The following is a 16,731-nucleotide window of genomic DNA, read 5'->3' on the forward strand; positions in this document are numbered from 1 at the left end:
GGTAGGAGCCTTTGTCCTTGCAGACCTGTGTTCCTCCCAGCAGGAGAACAGAATGGTAAAGCTGCCAGTTGTCAGAGCGCCGCGGCCGACACAAAGTACGGTGCCCGCTTCTCACCGCACAATTACATCTGATTTGACCTGCCGGCGCAGCGGAGGGAGCAGCCTCCTTCAAACGGAGTAGTTATGACCTCTCGGACAGCCATTAGGCAGCCAGCACAGCATTATTTCACCTGCACTTAAAGCATTGCATTTGGAAAATCTTGTCAAGGGAAATATTTGTCTTCTGGTTGAAATGCACTAATGCAGAGCTGGGGCATAAAAAAAAAAGAAAAAAAAGAAAAAAAAGACTTGGATGCAAACGGAGCACTTAGAAAAAAACATGAGCATAGCATATCTTGCAAATGATGTCTGCACTTTGGAGCCTCTCGGCAAGAGGCTTCTGGCGGATTACAGCTTGCTGAACCTTAGGTTTGCAACATATGGAATGCTTAGAGAGTCTACGGTGGTTGTTGTTGTTTTTTTTATGCATGAATTTCTCTGTTGAAACACTGTGCAATAAAGTACAAGAACCAAGCCGTCAGAATCACCTCAGTAATTTCGACTGTAATATACTGTCAGCTCTTCTTAAGCAGCTGGCCTGTGATCCATACAACTCGGATTCCTTTAGGGTGATCGTATGCCTGCACATGCTGTGCACATGGACAGGTTGGGGTTCTTGTAATGAATACAATGCAATACAGAAAAACATTGAAAAATACAAATCAAATACAGACACGGACGCACTGAAACACACTGATCACATGAAACTGAACTGTGTATACAAATATCATACAAGTATGTGTCTCTGTGTGTTAGAACATGTGTGCGTATAAGTGTGGGTGTGGGTGTGTTACAACATGTGTGGATGAATGTGTGTGTGTGTGTGTGTACGTGTATATCCTTCTTGTATGTTCACAGCCTGCATGTATGTAAGTACTTGCAATGCAAACACTCCCTCATAAACGTACACATATACATTTGGTGCTGCTCGAAAACACAGAGACACAAACACACACACACACACACACCCATCACACACACACGCACGGGCACACGCTAATGTGCACTCGTCGCATTTAAGCTAATTTCCTTTTCATCACGGAGAGAGGAAAATGAGTGTTTGGCCCCATCCCTGCTGGGGGACAAAGTCAAGAGCCCCGGTCGGTTTGGGCTAGATTAACAGGTAACATTTGGCTCCCACTCTCTTATCACAGCGTGAAAATCAAACCTGCCTGTTTTCCCCTCTTTTCGCCGCGCTCGCCTGCCTCCCTCCCTAATGTTCCTTTCACTTAGACATGAAATCGCTTGCTGCACAAAGCCATTTGGAGCGGCGAGAGAAGGTGAGAGGGATAATCAGGCTGGCCAGTGGGCCGTGTTTCCTAAACGCGCACCAAAACATTACTGTGCACAGGCATAAAATTAGCACAGGGACCTTAAAACGTTGACATTTAGCATGACTTTTGGGAAAGTGACACCCTCATATTTTCTTGTAGGATATCATTAAATTTCAACTGCCCTATGGCTGTGCCTTTCCATTAATAACCAATTCAGTGTGTCACTTTCCTTCCCTCTCTCTTTCGTTCTCTTTCTCTCTCTCTCTTCCTCTCTGCTTCATGCTCGTTCCCTCTCTCTCTCTCTCTCTCTCTCTCTCTCTCCCTCTCCCTCTCTCCCTCTCCTTCTTTCCCTCTCTCCCTCCCTCCCTCTATCCCTGTCTCTTGCCACCTCTTTGAAGTAATGAGTCCGATGCGATGCCTTAATAAATTGAATCGTATTCTCAAGGCCATGTGAAGATACAGCCACACATGGACAGGATGCATGGAGGGTATAACCGTAAATCCTGATGGAGGTACACGCGCTATAGGGTGACCAAAAGGATACCTATAACTACGCTGCTATATGGAGATTACATTTATAGACCAAAAAAGATGTCTTATGTGGTTGAAAAGAAAAAAACAGAATGACTGAAATCATGATGTTTTACATTAAGTCGTTGATAATCAGATGCTGTTATCCCTATTAGAATTGATGCACCATGAAGATTGAGTTTTGTAAGATGATTGTGCGGAATCATCCAACGTCATATGTATTCCAGAGATGAGGAATTAAACAACCGCAGTATTGCAGTACAAATGACAGCACAATTGCGAGCAATTCTGAAATGGATTTCCAACCAACATTCGAGGGAGAGAAGGAGAGAGAGAGATAGAGAGGGGGAAGATGAAGAGATAGTCCGATGGATAGAATGAACAAGAGAAGGAGAGAGAGACGATAGGGCAAATGAGAACCGAAGAGACAGGGAGCAGCAGGAAACGAGGGAGCAGAATTCATGTTGACTTCCATTCAGGAGGAAGATATCTTGTCTTTTTATGCGGCCCATGTCATATTTATTGCATAAAGGTCAGGGTGTTCATTTGTTCAAAGTCAGCGTTTTCCCTCTCCCCTCTCCTCCATGTAATAAATGCAGGGGCTATGTCATTATGGGACCTCTGAGGATTACGGGCTTGGCTGACTGTGATGACTGCATAAAAGCATACAGGACTTTTGTTTCTGCCAGCGCGCACCTTCAAATGAGCTCTTAGTGCGAACAGTAGTGCAGAAGAAATGGTCCTTTACAGCGAGGCCTTCAGCGGGAGGGGGTCAACACAGGCAAGGTTAGGGCACGGTGCCACGTCACGGCGGTAAATACTATAAACACTTTTTTAGATTACCTTGGCAAGAGTACACTACATTTCCAATGGAAAAACCAAAAGGAAACCAAAGGAAATTCATTAGGAAATGCAATAATAATAAAACAAAAGCTGAAGAAAAAAAACATCACCAATCATAAGAATCTTTGATCTCTGTTTACGCCTCTATTTTTTTCTTATGCCTCTATTTGTGATGAGCCCGACTGGCTTAAAAGATGATAGCTCGATGCAAGGACATTTCAGTGATGCACTTTGAGGGCTGTTTGGTTCTGCCTTTGCATATTGACCCCCATTGACCGCGTCCATTTATTGACCCGACAGAAGAATCCCAGAGATTAAGTTAGCCTCGGGTATCGATCGGCTGTTTTGCTCAGATCATTTGGCGTTCAAAACGGGGAGATCGTTTTCTACTGCGCGCTATGCTAATCTGCTTGACCCACTAATCATCCAGCCATTTATTTCCCCTTCATTGTTTGGTTCCCTTTTGTTTGCCGCTTATTAATTCATTAGGACAATTAGGACAACTTTCTCCTGCGGATTAGCTCAAATGGGGATGGGGGGAGTCCTGTTTCGACCCGATAGCGACCCGAGCTCCCCCAACCCCCCAAAAAAGTATTAAACTGAGCCTTGTATGCTGCGCCCAACATCTCACACGCACACACACACACACACAGACACACACACACACACACACACACACACACAGAAAGACAAACACACAAACACACATAAAAGACACACACACAAACACACACACGGCAATTACAAACCCATAATTAAGAACTCAAACAAACACACCGACGAAGGAAGGAAGGAAAATCCTCCTAGTAATCACCAGGTTACTTAACGGAGCTAGCATTAGCCGCGAGATGCTGTGCGGGGCCAGATAGCCCTGGCCTTTCCCGCCGTCGGAGCCGGATCTATATGCGCTAGATTTGTATGGGGAGGGCCAGCCCCCACCCCCACCCGCGTGAGCGAGCGCAAACCGCGGGTGTCACAGGCTGGCGCGGCAACCCTACAGGGAGAGGCCGTGGCGCACTGTTGCCACGGCGAGCGGCTGTCAGCGGCGGCGCCTGGCGCTAATCCAGGGATGGATGTACTGAGCTGCTTTTAAACGGAGGTGAGAGAACAAAAGAGGAAATGGGAAAATGTAAACTTTAAGAGGGCTCCGGCTTAGGAGCAATCGCTCTGCGGCAGCATCGGCGAGTCAGGTCCCCCCCCACAAACCCACCCACCCAAGCCCCCCCCCTCCCACCAACACCCACTCCCCCGAATAAAAATGGATGCAAATCCATTAGCGGCCCTGGTTTCACAGTTATAAAAATACATAAGGGGTTTTAATGGGAAGGACTTGTTAAACGTGTGGAAATCTCTTTTGATAACATTATTCATGGCGTTGGCTTTGCACTGTGTGAATTAATAACACTTCATTTACAGAGGGAAGAAAGCTGGCATGGTATTTCCAGTTAAAGAGATTAATTTTTAAACAGCTAATTGACAGGACGGGGTTAGGCAGGATAAGCAATACTCTATAAGGCGTGTGCTGCAAAGTCAAGGTGACTGGAATAGTGGAAGTGAAAGGCTTTGAGAAAAAAAATCCCCAGAATCGAGCTGAAGAAAGAGAGAGAGGCGGTGGAGGGAATTAGTCCTCAACCACTTTTTCCCCTCGTTCTCTCTCTCTCTTTCTCTCGCTCTCTCAACATCTCGGTCTCAGTCTCTCTCCCCACACTATTCTCCCCCTCTTTATTAGGAATGATTTACTTTCCCAGTAAAAGGATATAAAAGCTCAAGTATAGCAGCGTAATTATTGTAGAGTGAAAATTTAAAGGTTTGACTCCCAATGTCCTCAAGTCCGCCTGCAGACTGCCAAGACGATAAGAGGCGAGCCACTCGCGCTGGCCCCCAATTGGTCCTGTTTTATGGGCCTTGCCAAGAAAGAGCACACAAATAGCACCGGGTACTGCAAGTCTGTAAACATGATGGACTGTGGCAAACGGCTAGCACTGGTGTTTACCTTGGCAGAGGCCGGCCCTGGCTTGTTCGCAGCATCACTTAATTACTGTTTACATGTAAATATGAAAATTATACACCAACGGAATGTCTCTGAAAAAAAATACAGAAATACATATTCAGGGTCAAGCCGATTGCCACCGGTAAGATATGTATTGTTTTGAATCGCAAATTTATCCAGCATTGTCTTCATAATTGTTTAATGTTGTTGTCCAAGGGCATTTGGGGGTAAATATGCTTCCCGTAATCTGCATAATAGCAGATGCTCAGATATGTAAAATACCTCCACTGATGTCCGAAGAGAGAAAAAAAGAGGGAATAAAATTAAAGCGGAAATTCAAATTATTTTCAAACTTGTGTCCTCCCGTTGATTCTATTTGGTAACAAGCCTTTGTGCTGACGAAACGTCTCCCGGTCCGGTCAATGGAAACCGCCTTTGATCACAGATATGTTTTAGCATTCTGGTTTTTTTCCCCCTGACACCCCCCACAACTGACATGTATAGCAGAGCACTAGTGCCTAGCGAGCATCTCTCGGTAAGGCTGAGGAAAGCACTTGTTCGTTTCCCAACGAAGGGTAACATGAAACAGGCCCCGGCCCCCCTGATGGACAGCCAGATTTCACCTTCGCCAGTGAATGATAATGCATTATTAAATTTGCCTCTCTGCTCACGAGATACACTTAGCTGACCACAGCATATTTATCTCCCCATCCCGGGCCGCGCGTCTTGGCAAGAGAAAGCATTCTGTCACTTTTGAGGCATTTCAAAGATTAAAAAGAACCTCTCTCTTTTCAACGTCCCTAAAAGCATCCCTCCCCCCATTCCGCCACCAGCTCCACCAGCACCACCAGCACCACCAGCACCACCAGCTCCACCAGCACCATCAGCAGCAGCAGCTCCACCAGCTCCACCAGCACCACCAGCACCACCAGCACCACCAGCACCACCAGCACCACCAGCACCACCAGCACCACCAGCACCACCAGCACCACCAGCACCACCAGCACCACCAGCACCACCAGCACCACCAGCACCACCAGCTCCACCAGCACCACCAGCACCACCAGCACCACCAGCTCCACCAGCACCACCAGCACCACCAGCACCATCAGCACCACCAGCACCACCAGCTCCACCAGCACCACCAGCACCACCAGCTCCACCTCCCCACCCCCCCCCACTCTCACCCCTCCGCCCTTTGCTTTTTTTTTTTTGCTTGAAATGTGATTAGCAGGAGATGGTGTCACGCGATGGAACATTCATGAGGAGGGGAGAACAAATATCCAAATGAACTCATGTGTCCTGGAGGAATTGCCCCCTTTCTGCACCATCAGCAATCTTTGTCACACGGGCCGGGGCGAAATTTGATTGATCCTCTATTGAATTATTTTTTTGCACTCTTTCATTTCGACGGGGACGCACTGACAAGTTGTTTGATCATAAAGCATTATTGTCTGCCAAGTCACATTTTTGGCCCTGTGATGGCTAATGATCTTGAATCCCGACTTCGGCAAAAGAAAAAGTCAGGTAGTCAGCAGTGCGTTTGAAGCCCCGCAAAACGCCAAGGACATTGGGAGGAACGAACACAACACCATGCATTAAAGTCAGCAAGATGAGAGAGCGGGAAGAAGCTTACGGTGAACATATCAAGCTGTTTTTTAATGATAGCATACACATACAGGGATGCCCGTCAACGTCAGTGCATCAGCCGACCGAAAGTTCGCGATGAAACCGACGGTGGTACTTCTTCGTCGATGCAGAAGGCCTTTAGAATATGTTTTATTATCGTAACATGTGCATATGCAAGCCATAACGAAAAAGGGCAACAAAGGCTGTTTTCTAAAGCTTTTATCTTTCTCCTTACCTCGTCTCTGATCCAGCAGTCCAACAATATGAAAGCAGAACTTCTGAGGGGGAGACGGCACAGAGCCTGGGCTGGACCTCAGAAACGTCAAGGGGCGGAGCTATGCCTCGTCCCCTGTTTTGTTACGGAGATATTCTACAGAAGAAAAGTAATTTGCGCGAGCGGCTTTCAGAAATGGTCAGTCTTTCTACAGTGGCCAGTACACACGGTGTTGATTTGCAACCTTTTCAAACACCTTTTGAGGGTTTACTACTGCTGGCCGGGTATGTGTTTGCCAATTACGCACTCACAGATTCCCGCCTCCAGCAACATGTGTTGAAACAAATATGAAGCGAAAGAAAGTGAAACCTCCCGTTCAACCAGATTTGAGCTGGTCTGCCGTCAGACTTTAGATAGTCATCTTAAGTTTGATTTGTGAGCATACTCCTCACCCTATTCCTCTACTCTACTCTAACGGCTTCCCGACAGCAGCCAGTTAAAGATGTGTATCCCTTATCCAGCTGTGGACCGTGATCCTGTTTCCTCTGCCACTCAATCATGGAAGCAGCGAGGCAGGACTGCAAACAGGTACACAGCGTGTTGGCCCTGAAGGCATTGGCGAGAGAGACAGGACTGAATCCTTTTGGTTCTCAAAAAGGGAATAAAAAATCATTGTCTTCTTCACAGCCGTGTAGCAAATGAATGAACGGAGAGCCCAGGAGAGAGGACTTTTGAGTCCTCCACGCATTAGGTGACATATTAACCACAATCACCAACCATTGGTGCAAATGGAAGGCTAGGACATTATTAACACATGTCCAAAGTTGTATATATATATATATATATATATATATATAAATATATATATTGTTTAAACAAGGGTATTTGGAAACGTTGCTTTAACAGTGGGTCACACTCTTTTTTCGGAATATGCTTCGCAGCCTCAAGTTTACAAACTGTGTTAGCTCCTGACTTCCCAGTCATACATTTCTCTTTCCCAAGGGAGGAAAGAATGCTGGCATGTGTGACTGAAGAAAACAAGTGCTGAAATTCGCTGTAGGCCTTAAGTATTTTTCATAAAATCTGCCACATGGTGTTTAACTGATACACTTACTACGCACACATGAACGTTCAACGTTCATGCATATGGCTTGCGTTTGAAACACCTTTTCCCTGAGGAAATAAAATAATGTCAAGTGTTTGATGTCCAAAGTGAGTTTACAGCCAAAGGCTTCCGTGCCACTTTTTTTCCAAACGTCTCCTTGTTTGCCAGCTACCTGCTGTTTCATAAGACAGAGGCTTGTCTAAAGCTTTGGCACACACTTTCTGTTTGAAGCAATTCAATTAGTCACATGTGAGATGACAGTTCGCTTTTTTACCACTCTTTTTTCCCCCCTCAAACATCATCCGATCTTTCTTCCATTTTCACGCAAAATTTGGACAAATATTAATCAAGTTCAAGGAAATATCCCCCCCTCATCCCCCCCCACCTTATCAAAAAAACGAAAAAACAACCACCATCTGGTTAGTCTGCACCGGTGACACAACTTCTGAAACGTTTTTTTTTTATTTCTTATTTTCTTCCCAACAACAAACAGCCGTCTTTGTCCTTCATCGACAGAGATGAGCAGGAAAAAGACGCAGGCCGCTGATTGGACGGAATTCGATGCCGTGTGCGACGCAACGGTCTCCGAGGTGTTTGCGTTGTTTAACTAGCATCCATAGGAGCTGGGGGACAGGGGGGGCAATGGGGGTGTGCGGTTGTGTGTGTGTGTGTGTGTGTGTGTGTGGTTGGGTTTGTGGAGGGGGGGTTAGGCACACAGCAATCCCCCCATTATGCCTGGCTGTGGGCCCCCCTCTCAGAGTGTATTGCATGGGATTAATCTAGCGCTCTGCCCAGGATCATAAAGATCAAACAAGTGGAGAGATATCATTAAACCACTGGAATGTTATCTCATTTGTCTAAACAAACTGATGCGTTGAGCGAGCCTAATTAAAATGTTCGCCATAAACAAACCGTTGGAACGCCGCCGCGTTCCACACGCCTTCCCACAATGGGAACGTCATTTAATTTATGAATCTAATGCACCATGTATCATATCATTACTGTTCAATAGATACAGATATATTAATATATAATTATATATATATATATGTCATTAATTTTATTTCCTTCACTTAAGAGCTTTTATTGGAATTACTTTGGTTATTAGTTGTATCTAATGTATTGGTTACCTCTGGATCCGACTTGCTACAATCTCTCTTATGTCGCTGCATAAACCTGTGCATGTTATTCAAATTGCCTCATTTATTATGATAGCTTCCTCATGTAAATTGTGCTGACTGCTCGCCCTTGCACAGTCCTCATTAGACTAATGAAAACCTTCAAACGAAAAAACTAAACAACCTGCCAAATAAAGGTCCGGGGTTATTATGAAAATTACAACTGTGGGAGCTGGAAGAAGCTCTCTTCATTAATTCATGCTCAGCAAATTGGTAACTAATTTAGTTGCACTCCTCTGCATTAATGGGTTATTTTATAAAAATGTTTTCCACAGCCCGAGACCCCGGGAGCACATGCTGAAGAGCCTGGAATCCTAATCAAGCCCTGTGACATATCAGGAATGGACAATTTCCACCATAACGCAGCGTGTGTTTGTTGCCTGAATGTGTGCGCTTCAAATGACTCCAATTGCACCAATTTCCTCTGACATATTTTTGCGACGGCTCGAATTAATGCTAATGCGGTGGCCAGACTATACGTTTAGCCTGGATGTTTACCAGATATTAGCCAATAAAGACGCATACTGCTGGTTTCTGGTGTGTTTGTCAAAGGATAATCCATCCTTTCACTGCTTGGCTTCGTTTATCTTTTCCTATCCATGTCTATGCATGCTCTGTTAATGCACCCACCGGCTCCTATATAGATGCACTCACTAGCCAACACCCACACACACACACACACAGAAATATGCACGCACCACCACACAGACACACACACAGACACACAATCGCATGCACACCGATAGACACACAGACACTCACACATATACGCGCACACACACGCACGCGCACACACACACACACACACACACACACACACACACACACACACACACACACACACACACACACACACACACACACACACCTACACTAGCTGTGACCCATATACTTGGTTCATGATCCTGCTAATTATTACTATTCACTGCTTCACACCAAGTAAGTGGAGGTCTAACACTGCTCTTCACACAGCCTTAACCAATGGGGAACACACATCCCCGTCATTCCCACTGTGGTTTTAATATCATTACCAACCTCATCCCACCCTTTGTTCACCCGCGCCCACCCCATGCCCTAGTACTAAGCCAACAGAGAATACAAAAATCTATTATTTGCTTAATTTCATAATTAATCCACAGCATTTGACTTGTGTTCTTTGCCTCTTTTTTGATATGCCTCAAACGATATTGGAAGGAAATTCCATTACTGCGTGTCCCAAATGTAGTTTGTAGATTACAATTACTCTTTTTTTTAGGGGGTACAATAAAAAAATACAATGTGTAGTCTGGTGTAGAACGGGCCTCATTCACCTAGCGGCCATCTTGGTTCTTATTGAGAAACTCCCCATTCAGTTCCCCCACCCAGCTAGCGTTAAGAACCAAGACGGAACCAAGATAGCCTAGGTGACAAAGGCACATACCGGCTTCTTGGCTGAGCTTGTAATAGTGTCAAGGTCTCATGTCAAGCTCATGCTAAGTCTGCTCAGAGATGGACCAAGATGGAGACAGTTTGAGTTTAATATTCAAATTGCAATGACCCAACTAATAAGTCATAGAAAATAAATACTTGTGTTGTTAAATGCCTGAAATGGAGGTGTATTTACCTTGTATCATCTCAATATAAATATTGTTATAGGTGACTGTTCAATTTTCTTTCAACGGATGACCAATTTCAATGCATCCTCCGAGCACCATTGAACAAAATGACTTACCCCTAACTGCTCCTTTAGTAGTGTCTGTCTTCAAGGTGCTTTGGACAAAAGCGTCTGTGAAATTACCTTCCAGACATCTTAACTTTTCGTAAAACTTGGGAGGTGGACTGACCTTTTTCATGGTGCATCCTCTTTGCTTCGTGACTCATGTCGTGGGCCAGGTCCCCCTCTTTGGGCCCGGGGGGCATGTTGGGGGAGAGGCCTAGCAGGGCGTGGTTCATGGACAGGCCGTTGTGGTGTGCCGCTGTAGGGGGGGGAAGAGCGAGAGACAGGAAGAGAGGGGTTCTGATGACTACCTGTATCTCTTTTCGCCTTAAGGGGAAATGTCACAGCTTGCCTAATAAGATTAACTTATATATGAGTGTACTGCTTCGTTATCATGTTAAGGGGAAAATCAACTATGAGAAAAATGCAGAAAATCTCGACCAATGACGTGCCTGGTCTTATTAGGACCAATGAAGAACCCAAATTCCAGACCAATGGTGTCAATCCTCTGAAACACCCATGGGTGCATAATGCAGTGCTCCCTAGCATTAGCAAATAGCCTAGCGTGCCGCCTCCCCTTTAATGCCCTGACAGTGAGATGACCCCAGCCCGCGGCGGCTACGTACGTATCCTGTCTGAGGAGCTCTCGGTGCGGGCCGGAGAGCTGGAGACGCTGCTGCTGCGGTGGGAAGACGGGTGGCTGCCGGGCCTCCTGTGGTCCTCCAGGGAGGGCGCGGGAGACGGACTGTCCGGCACACGATCCTGGAACCCCAACATCCGCAAAGTAGAACCCATCCACATAAGCATCGCGTAGGCTGGGTAACAGTTGCAGCGGTCCCAAAACAACTGATATATATTTTTCACTATTCGTTATTTGCTTTAGGTGTGAATGAACATAGGGGGTATATAGAATGTGATTCCTTCACTGGTATCTCAACGACATTATGGAGTCAATTTGGAGTCTAAATGACTTGCTAACCATATCACGATTTCTGAACAGTATAGACAGTGTTATTAAATGACGAATCAACCAAACATCATCAAAAATCATACAAACAGCTAGTGTTTAGAAACACAATATAATCAGACATTTGCAATATCTTTCACACATTATCGCTATAAATGAGTCTAGCTCGCCCCTATTGGTAAGACATCACCCCGGAGCTGTGTTTATCCTTATTGGGCTCTACCTTTATCACAGAAGTGACCATTCTGGAGGGCAGGCTCTGGCCCTGGGCTGCGGCTGCCATGTTGGCAATGGTGCTGAGATGGTTCATCTGGCTCATCGCCATGGTGACGGAGGCAGGCGGCAGGCTGACGGGGATCAACGGATGGGGCATCATCATGAAGGGGAGCTCCAGGCCTGAGACAGAGAAGGATAACCAGGGGATGGGGTTACTTACATGCGAGGTGCACCGCTAAGGCAACAGTGGAGGGAATAAACACAGTCCACTCCTTGCCTGTTAATTTACTACTGCAGTCATTACTACAATGTTGGGGGTCTTTAATATATCAACTTCCAAAAATAACAGATTATTATTATCATAGTGCGTTTAACCCTACCACTTTACTTTATTTCAGAATAATTGAAAACAAATGGCTTCTCATTATATTGCCCAATGTTAACATGACATTATAAATATTTCACAACATACGTTAATAATACATATTTAATTGCGATAATAATAAAGGGTATTGATGTTATAACTATATAAACAGCCATTTAAAGACCAAAGTTTACACAGCTTTAAAGATGCATCAATTATTCTATCAGGAATAAAAAAAAAGGGCACATTATGGAAATTGACCCAATATTTACATATAAGAAATGTCTTCGCAAAATTAAGAAGTCAACCTAGAAGTCATTACCCAAATGACTAGTTATATGTACTAATGACAAACAAGTACTGTCACACCACAGTGTGGCAGTGCACATTGAGTCTAATTACGGTGGTCTGTGTTCTGGACTTAGGAGGCCCGGGGGGGGAGGGGGAGGAGAGCGCAAATATGAAATACGTTAAATCACTTTCAACTAAATAATAGCATTGGCATTTATTCCTCTTTTATATGCACACAAATTATTCCATTCCAACATCAGAGATATCTTACAAATGCTTTAAATTATTCAATTGCGGCGTGGCAAAAGACGGCTAATTGGCTAAATCCGAAGACATTAGTGTTTGCGAAAGAAATACAGAGGGGAAAAATAGGAAAAGTCCCATAAAGATGCCGACGGGGGTTACTAGTTAGCCAAACTGTAGCACTGTAGCATGCCTCCAAGTGGCTTAATGAAAGCAAGCCAACTTTCAAAGGACACAAGCATGCGTGGAAGGTCAAAACCAGGGGTTGATAGCAACCCCACTACACCCTCTCCCCCCCTCCCAACTGTAGCCTGCCTGCCCCCCCCCTCCCATCCTCCAACCCCCTACCCCCCAACCACCATGCTTCCTACTCTCCCAGCTCTGCTCAATGGGGGACTTTGAACTGGCAGGATCAAAAGTGACTGGGAATAGTATTCGGTGTCTCTCCTCCATCACCACTTGTTCTTCCCCTCGCTATTTGCTTTAAAAGAGAACTCTCGCACCGACACCGTTGGATCTGAATGAGCGGCGCCGTGATTTTATTTCCCTTTCTTTTCATTCTCTTGTACATTCCTCTCGCCTGCCTTTTCTTGGCAGGCCGGTTCAAGGCAATGCAAAAAAATAAGAAAGGGAGGAAGAAAGGGAGAACCGAGTAGAGAAGGACAGGGGGAACGGGAATCCAGCACTACAAAAAGTGGATCCATAAAACAACAGCACTCCTCGCGTCCCCTTAACAAAACATCAGTCGCCCCAAAGGGCAGAGCGGCCCGCAAGGCGCTGCCTCCTGAGAGGGTAGGACACCGGGTTTGGGTTTGAAAAAAAGGACATGAGAGAAGCACGCTGCTCTCTCTCTCTCTCTCTCTCTCTCTCTCTCTCTGTCTCTCTTTGTCGTTCCTTTACCTCGGTCCCAGAAAAAAGGAACCATTGATTTCCATAAGAAAGATGGCACGCAGCCTTTCACAGTGGCCAAGTATTTCGGAAAACAATCTGAACGACACAGAGAGACAGAAAGGGAGCGAGAGCGAGCGAGATTAAAGGGAGGCGGAAGGCGGGCATCACCTTGCCATGGTCGCCGTTCCCCGGGCTCGCGGTCTGAATCAATTACCGCTCACTTGGGCTGAGCTCAATTAAAAAAGGAGAGAAAGACGGAAAGAAAGTGGAAAAAAAACACTATGGAGATCCCGATCGTGGGGAGTGCTTACGCGCTGCGGAGGACTATGGCGTACATATCTACCTTTCAAAGCCACTCAGGTCCTTGGATAAGGATAGTGATCCCTCTTCTTTAAAGGGCGGAGGTACCCACTTACTCAGCCTCAGCGGCGGCGTTTGCTGTGAGGGGGGGGGGGGGGGGGGCACGCGAGCACACAGCCAAGAGTACGGCTCACACGTACAGCCAATGTCAAATAATCCAATACAACTACTACGTTGTCATTCTAATTCATCTGCACCCTCCATCGCCCAGTCACACACTTAGTGCGCTGGGAGTGTATCTAGGCACCGCGCCTCCGTGATAGACACAATCTCCACCTGAAGGAAACGCCTGTCTTTGTCAGGGGGACACTGTTCTGCCCTGTTGTTCACTTTAAGAGGTATTAGTCTCACTTTCAGCATTTGGCCAGCCTCTCCTCGCTTTTCAAGTCGCTCTATGCCAGAGCAATGTTTCTGTCATAAAAGGCCCATTCAGTCCCACTGTAAAGGAATGTGTCACAGGCCAACAAGAGTACGGCAAATCCCTTTTATTAAGCGCTGAAAGACGGCAGGTGGAAGTGAGATTGGATGCTTTCAGGGAGTCTGGCCTTGCTGCAAATTGGGAGACTGTTTTACATTTTATTTTGTGCTGTTTTTTGTGTCTTCTTCCATTCCATGCAGTTATCCTTGTAGGAGGGGAAGGCACAAGCAATTAAGGGACCAAGCTGTAATCTAACATGGGCTAGCGATACACTGCGTGTCAAAACAATCTCACATTCGGTGACATTTAATCCCCATTTGTTTAGCAGTGTTTTGCACTTTAGAATTTGCAACACATTTTCTTGTAATATAACAACAAAGATACATCCTTCAAAACTTCAAAGGGCCTTTTGTCATCCTAATGTAATGTAGTTAATCCAAGAGGCAAATAACAAAAAAAGAAAAAAGAAAATGTTATAGAAAAAAAACGTTCTATGTTTACTTCCCCTACAAAAGTTCAGCTATGATGAGAACAGAATTCCCAAGAGCCAATACCCCCTTGAAGGGCATAAACATATTGCATTCAGTGTAATTTACCTGAAGAAAAAGCCTCAGGGACCTACAAAGGTGAACTCCTATTTACCATCATTAAAACTACAAATCACTTAATACCAATATAAACAGCTCAGCTATTATGTTCCGCAGTGCTCCTGAGTTCATGCATGGATAAGCAAAGATCTGAATCATGGACGACTATTGAATTAAAACAGCCCTCGGTAACAGCGTGATTAAAAAGCTCTTACAACAGACACATCAGGGAAACCACACACACAAGCCCCTCGTTTGGATATTTCACGACAAAAAAAAAAAAACGAAAACGAATGGGGGTTGAATGATGAATCTTTTAAAATGATTAAAAGCATTAATTCATTTTAACGGCAACATAGCGCTCTGAAACTCCTTGTGATGTGATGTTGATGGTGATCTTACAGTAGTGCTTTAGTGCGTGCAGGAATAAACTAAGAGATTGTCATTGAGAGTGGAGCTGCCGCGACAGCAGCAGCAGCCAGAGCCGTTCTCTCTTCTTAAATCCGTGGTGGACAGATTTCCCCTGACAAAAATTAAACTAGCTTCTACTTGGCACTTTATTATCTCTTCAGCTGAATGATTTATTGTTTGTGCAGCCAAAGAACCAAATAGAGAAGAGCAGGCGGGAGAGAAAGTGGGGGAGAGGGGGGTTGGAGATTACATTTCTAGCCAAAGCTCAGACCTGATCTCGTTTTTTACTCTCTCTGTCCAGGACGAGAAAAGCAAAGAAAAGAAGAAAAAAAGGAACCTCCTGACAAACAATAACGTCAGCTGTAATTGATCGGAGGTCGTCGCCTTCGCCTGCAGTAAAAAGCGCACTATTTAAGCGACAATCGGCCGCGCGCTCTTCAGACGCTGGCTAATGAAGCTGTCTGTCTGGGCTATTTACCTTCTCTTAAATGGAAAAGCGGAGGGCGGGGAAAGGAGAGGAGATGTACTGTAAGGAATGGGGGGAGAGAGGACATCCCTCCACCCCCATCCCCCCGTCCCCCACCTCCCTGTCCCTGTGAAATAGGACCTGCACATGCCTGAGGAATGTATAATTGGTTGGCACAGCCGAAAGCCTGGGATCCGGTGCTAATTAAATGACTTGTTTAAAGCCTATCTGTCTTTGTTTGGGAGGCTCTGAGCTCAGGAACAACGTGACGGTTTGAAATACTGTTGTCACACAAACACTGCTAGTTATCCCTCACATTGGACTGAGCAAGACAAAGCGCTGATTTGCGTCGGGCGTTAAGCCTTTCATTTGTTTTTTTCCTTGGTATTCGTGGCGTGGACTTTGTTTTTTTCTTTCATGGGAGGGCCATTTTTCTCTCTTCTGATCTATCAGACTGAACAGGACCCATTTACAGATTTACAGTCGGGGGCGCTAAGTGGATGGTGCAACACATGTGCCGTCTGTTAAAGGGAAACCCAAAAACAATTTCAGTTTTTGCCTTCTAATTGCGCTTGTAAAAAACTAAACTAAAAAAAGACCCACGCATATTGCGTGCGTATTTCGCCAGCGAAGGTGAGACACACATGGCGGCCGCTTTGTTGTGGTCATAAGTGGGATTGGCGCCGGCTGAGTCCCGGCGGAAAGGAAATGAGTGGCTTGGTGTAAAAGTGTGGACAGCGATGGCTGACGCTAACACGTGACACTGGAGGAACTCAACAGCGCGACCGTGTGATACCGTAGATCACATGGAAAGACGGCCTCTCCTTTGCTTGTGCGGACTGACATTGGCACTTAGTGGGGAGGGGGAGTGGGGATCTACTTGGTACAAAAACACACACACACACACACACACACATGAACAAGCCTGTGTGCATTCGCAAATGGACACGCACATTCA

The 16,731-nt window shown here is 45.6% G+C and overlaps 1 protein-coding gene across 1 annotated transcript in view; it reads right to left on the reverse strand.

Moving 5' to 3' along the window:
- Positions 1-16,731, reverse strand: part of dachd (dachshund d) — an 86,648-nt gene that overhangs the window by 16,510 nt on the left and 53,407 nt on the right. Inside the window, exons 4-6 of the mRNA XM_079733523.1 lie at positions 11,749-11,922; positions 11,186-11,329; positions 10,687-10,818 (exon numbers count right to left, since the gene is read on the reverse strand). Coding sequence (XP_079589649.1) covers positions 10,687-10,818; positions 11,186-11,329; positions 11,749-11,922 — 450 coding nt within the window. The remainder of the gene's footprint in view (positions 1-10,686; positions 10,819-11,185; positions 11,330-11,748; positions 11,923-16,731) is intronic.

Source organism: Pollachius pollachius (genome assembly GCF_949987615.1).
Source record: "Pollachius pollachius genome assembly, chromosome: 3".
Taxonomy (NCBI): domain Eukaryota; kingdom Metazoa; phylum Chordata; class Actinopteri; order Gadiformes; family Gadidae; genus Pollachius; species Pollachius pollachius.